The sequence below is a fragment of the Chenopodium album genome, chromosome 26 (genome assembly GCF_948465745.1).
Source record: "Chenopodium album chromosome 26, dcCheAlbu1.1, whole genome shotgun sequence".
NCBI classification, from domain to species: domain Eukaryota; kingdom Viridiplantae; phylum Streptophyta; class Magnoliopsida; order Caryophyllales; family Amaranthaceae; genus Chenopodium; species Chenopodium album.
Window position 1 is genome coordinate 18,420,688 of NC_137859.1, and position 5,256 is coordinate 18,425,943.

General features: G+C 37.3%; 1 protein-coding gene across 1 annotated transcript; it reads right to left on the minus strand.

The window, feature by feature from the left end:
• Positions 1-2,117: 2,117 nt before the first annotated feature.
• On the minus strand, positions 2,118-4,089 carry LOC145618294 (TATA box-binding protein-associated factor RNA polymerase I subunit B-like). Its single transcript, XM_081673069.1, has 3 exons — positions 3,466-4,089; positions 3,219-3,346; positions 2,118-2,389 (listed from the first exon to the last, which is right to left on the minus strand). Exons 1-3 carry the CDS (start codon positions 3,938-3,940, stop codon positions 2,276-2,278), a joined length of 717 nt encoding a protein of 238 aa, XP_081529195.1. The 5' UTR covers positions 3,941-4,089; the 3' UTR covers positions 2,118-2,275.
• Between the last annotated feature and the right edge of the window lie 1,167 nt (positions 4,090-5,256).

The following is a 5,256-nucleotide window of genomic DNA, read 5'->3' on the forward strand; positions in this document are numbered from 1 at the left end:
ACCAATGCAAAATCTAACAGGAATTTGTTCTAGTTCCATCACAGGAGCATCTAAATTTAGAACTGGTCGTGGGTCTAGCACATGAAGTGCTGGGACAACATTTTGCGGGTTGCCTTGTGCCCCAAGACACCACCTTATGAAGATATGAAACTCATCCCGGATGGGGTATAAGTCGTGATAATTGGGTAAGTGAGCGGGTCGTGGAACGCCCTCATCACCTAGAGGACGCATAAACAAGTTAGTGAGGCCTATGTTGGCAGGGTTACCAGGATTGATAATTAGAAAAGCTATTGTTTCAAGGTTAATAACGTTGAATATACTTCGGTCTGAGGTGTCTTGCATAAGGTATTGAATTATTGTGAAGTCCATCTCAGACACAAGTCCAGAGGGCGGATTGAAGAAGAGGTATGCAAGTGTGTTACAACGAGTTCTTGTTCGCCTAGGCATGGTAAGGTTGTAAGGGGATAGGCTGGTAAGGCAAATTAAATAGGAAGGCTAAGTGGATATGTGATGGTAATAAAAAGGATGCAAGGATTAACAAGGCTTGAGGTCTTCTATTTATAGTAGTAGGTCCACGACTACACGAGACATACTCATAAAGTAAAGTGCAGACCTTGTTTCAAGTTAGATTATGGTCTTCTGTCTAATTTTCCTAATTAATATGTAACATTATACGGCATAAAATAAACCATATTTTATACATATTGAAATACGTATATTATTTTTAATTTTACATGAATTGTTTACAATATTTATAGGATAGCAAATAAATTTAGCAATTTTGTGATACTCAACGGATTTAAGCTTTATCATGTAGGCATTAATAAAGGTTGATTGGAGTCACCCTTAATTAAATTATTAACCGTTAAACAGTGTAATATGAACCATCATACAAACATTAGTATATGATCTTGTTAGATAATATAGTTTTTCGTGAGAAACTATTAAATAAAGCCTAAATTTAACAACTTATAATATGTTTAACGGAATGAAAAATCTACCTAATAAAAAATAAATTGTACTTATTATATAAAACCTTTGACCAAATGCCAACGTTGTTGACTACATTTTAAGAGGTTGATCCAAATTAAATCATAGGAATGGCAACGGATCGGATTTGGGTCGGAGTTGGCTACCTATTGACTACCACCTTAAATCACATTCTTAGTTGGTACTTGAGTAAAAAATGAAACATCACAAACACATCAATTTCACTTTTGCTAACTATCAAAACTTTTATTTTATTTTGCTACTTAACAATTGCCCTTTTTAAAGTTTTGCTACCACTTAACGGAATCCGTTAAGGAATCCGTTTAGTGGGTACATAACGACACGTGTCGTGTTAGGGCCTGTTCTCATTGACTGAACTCAGCTGAAGTGTACTGAACTAAACTCAACTGAACTGAACTCAGCTGAACTGAACTGAACTGAAATGAATATTTAATAAGAGAAGAAAATTAGGAGCTGAACTGAACTGAACTGAACTGAATTGAGATGAACTGAACTGAACTGAATTTCAACGTAAGAGAACAGGCCCTTAGTATTGGCCCCAAAAAAGTAAAAAATAAATAAATAAATTAGAAAAAAATTAAAAAAAAATTTTAAAAATAAAAATTAAAAAAAAGGAAAAACCAAAACTACCCAGCCACCACCCCCGCGCCACCACCCCCTTCCCCCCACCTCACCGCACCCCTCTCCGAAACCACCAGCCACGTCGCGCCACCACCCCCTACCCAGCGGAACCCTTCCCCTCCCTTTCCCGCAACTGCCTCGCCCCCAAAAACCACCAAACACAAAAACGCACCACCACCCCCTACGCATAAACGACCACGAATTTGGCCTTAAAAAGGCCGAAATCAGCCGATCAAGGCCATTGAGACCAAAAATCTGCCTATTTTGGCCATTTGTGGCCAAATTAGTGGCCATGTTCGGGATCTAGGGTTTTGGGTTTGGTGGATTTTGGGGGCGACACGGTTGCGGGAATGTAACACCCCAATAATTCTCTCTTTAAACCTGTGAATAACATGAACAAAATCCACGAGAATTACTGGCGTGCTACCGCCACGTGTTCAAACGTTAAGGCTATGTCAGAAATTAGCAGCGGAAAACTAAAGTAGTTATAAATAAATTTCAAAACCAACAAATAAAACCAAATTAAGTGTTACAAGTTGGAACCATTATGGCCCTTATTCAAAACCCATCAAAAGTAGTAAGTAAATAAAACTAGAGTTCAAATAAATTCAAATCAGAAGAAATAGTGTAGAAATAAACCGAGTTAGAATAAATTCAAACTTGCAAAAGAAAATAAAATGCGAACATTAACCAACTCTCCACTCAAAATCCCACAACCTTGATGCGGATGCTGCATGTGTAAGAACCTGTGGTTAATCTGCTCCCCAATATTACAAGTGTAAAAATTGGATCGTCACAGGATCATTGAAAGGCGAAGGCCATGACCAAAGAAAGACACACACAAAAGCACGCAATCAGCAAAGCTGAGTACATACAAGCTGCGAAATAAATTAAGAAATCCCTAACATGCTACTAATAATCAAACTTAAGCATCATTAAGGTATAAACTCAACACATGACTCAACTATCAAATTTATTAAGACTTCACTAGTTGATATTAACTAATTCATTTATTTATTTCATTGTGTTTAGCAATAGATAAGGTTGTCCAACCCATGTTCCATTTGGAACATCAATAAAGAAAAACCCCATGCCTCCTTTCGGAAACATCAATAAACATCCAACGACCACGGGCGCGACTCCGTGACCGTAGTTAGTATGATATCTCACCTAACTCCCTGTGAAGAAGTCAGTGCTTCCATGTAAAATATTCCTCTTTGTAAAAACTAAGCTCCAGGAGAATTAACTGCTCAATCGATGTTGTTCATATTTTTCCATAGAATTGAATTCTTAGAAGTATGCAACACAAATGCAGAAATCATTGCATGTTTCCCTATCATGTATCAAAGATCCCCAAGCATCCTTAGCTGTATTAGATGTTGGATGAATGAAATACAAGGATTTGGCATGATATTGGAGTGTTAGAGTAACAAAGTATTCAAACCATAGCACCAACCACTTCATGAAGGCATAAATCAAGTTATTATCTAAATAATAGAAATCTGTAAATCAAAGATAGTAGCCAATGCAGATATATATTTTAATAAAGAAAGGCTATGGCTTGTCAGGAAAAATAAGCAATGTACCTCTCGATATTTCTCATAAAAGTCCCAAAGTTCTTCTATAAAAGTAGGATCCTTGTATAATGGCTCAACACCAGCAAATACGACATCCTTGCAATACTGAAGATAGGTTGGTAAATCTTTGGAATACTCTGCCAACTCGAGAGAATAATAAAAGGGCAATGAGAAAGAAACAAAGGAAACAACACAACAAAACATACATACATATTTGGAAGTATATTTTCATTAGAAAAAAGAGCTCCAACATTACCAAATTTATCACTCAAATCATCGTATTTCTTTTCAAGGTTTTGCAAAAGCTCGGAGCTATCACATTCAAATTTATGAACAGACAACAAATTTGTCTCAGGTTCTTTAACCAATTTTGTAGGTGCTTCTTCAGCCCCCTTCTTTGCATTGGACTTGTCAAAACTTGCTGCCTGACCATCTTTTGAAGAGACAATTGGGGGAGACAGAGTAGATTCCCACTTGCCAAAACCATTGAGATTATATAGAATCCTAATTGTGACAATCAGTATTGACATCACACAAACACGAGACGGAAGCTTTTCCTCACTTGCAGACAACCATAAATCAGGAGGCATTGACCACTCCTGTATGCGGCAGGCATATGGAAGAATTTTTTCCACAGGAAGAGATAACTGCTTTAGACAACGGTAAGCTATTCGGTAAAAGTTGACTGGGGGCAAATTCAGGCCTACAGATTGAGCTATAGATGCTGCCATTGACTCCAACTTCCTTCTGTAAAGGAAGTTGTTTAGGCTTAAACATAGAACTTGCTTTTAATGGACATACAACCGAAGCATGTTGATGGTATTTCTCAATCTGTATGATGGATTCAGCAATCTTAGGAAAAGCACCAAAATAAGGAAGCTTCCCTTCAATAGACCATTTTGTAATGTCGGTTGGAAGAACCGGTTCTTTAGCAATATGACAGGCCAAATACGAAACAGCCAAGGAGCATGATAAGGGTATCCTTTTTTTCAAAGATTTAATCCATATGATTACCATACGTTCTTCATGAATATTTCGATGCTCCTTTTTACAATGGCTTCCGACTTGTAATCTCTTTTTACCTGAAAACAACAAGACCCTCTACATGAATACGTAGGCCAAATGACTAACTAATATATGGACAAATGTTGAAGTGCCTGAGAAAACAAAGGTTCAAAGAGACTGGTCTCAACTTAAGCTTAATAATACATGATATACCACCTAGCATGTCAAATTACTCTACATTCAAACTGCAAAACCAAAACTCTAATTACTCAAGCAGCACTAATCGACACTTATACAACCATACTAAATTTAATTTATGCAACCATACTCAATTTAACTTCTGCAACCACACCCAAAAATCCAATCACTACACTACCTTGGGCACAAGTCAATATTCTAAGACATTCTCGAGATAACCAATGCAGTCATACCAATATATCGATTGACACTATATTCGGCACGAGTCAGTAGCACATGGAATCCTCAAATTACAACCATAACCAATAAAACTCTCAAAATAACCAATGCAACAATACTTGTTAAATCAATCAGTATACTATATTCAGCACAAGTCAATAGTATAAGATAATCACAAATCAATCAATGCAACCATACCCAAATCATCAACAAAACAAAAACAACAAAATTGACAAATAGTAACAAATTTATTATACCAGTTTCAGAATCCATGATAGTTTTATCAGCCCAATCATCGTCAAAAACCCGAGTAGAAGCAAGAAAGCGCAACCAAATAGAAGCAGCAATCCCACAAATCAAAGGAGTAACACCAAAATTCTGCACAAGAGATTCACACTGAAACTGAAGCATTAACTGAAGACCCAAAACATATCTCTTACGAATAGCATTGCAATAATCTTCACTACTGAAATCACCCCCCCTTTTAAGGGTCTTCCCAAAATCCGCAGGTTCAGTGGGACCCAGATGGATTTCATCAACAGGGGCAGCGCGTCTGTTGGTGGCTTTGTAGGTGGCGCCGCCATGGGTTCCTTTGTCGATGAAATCTTCGTCGGCGTTGGAGTTG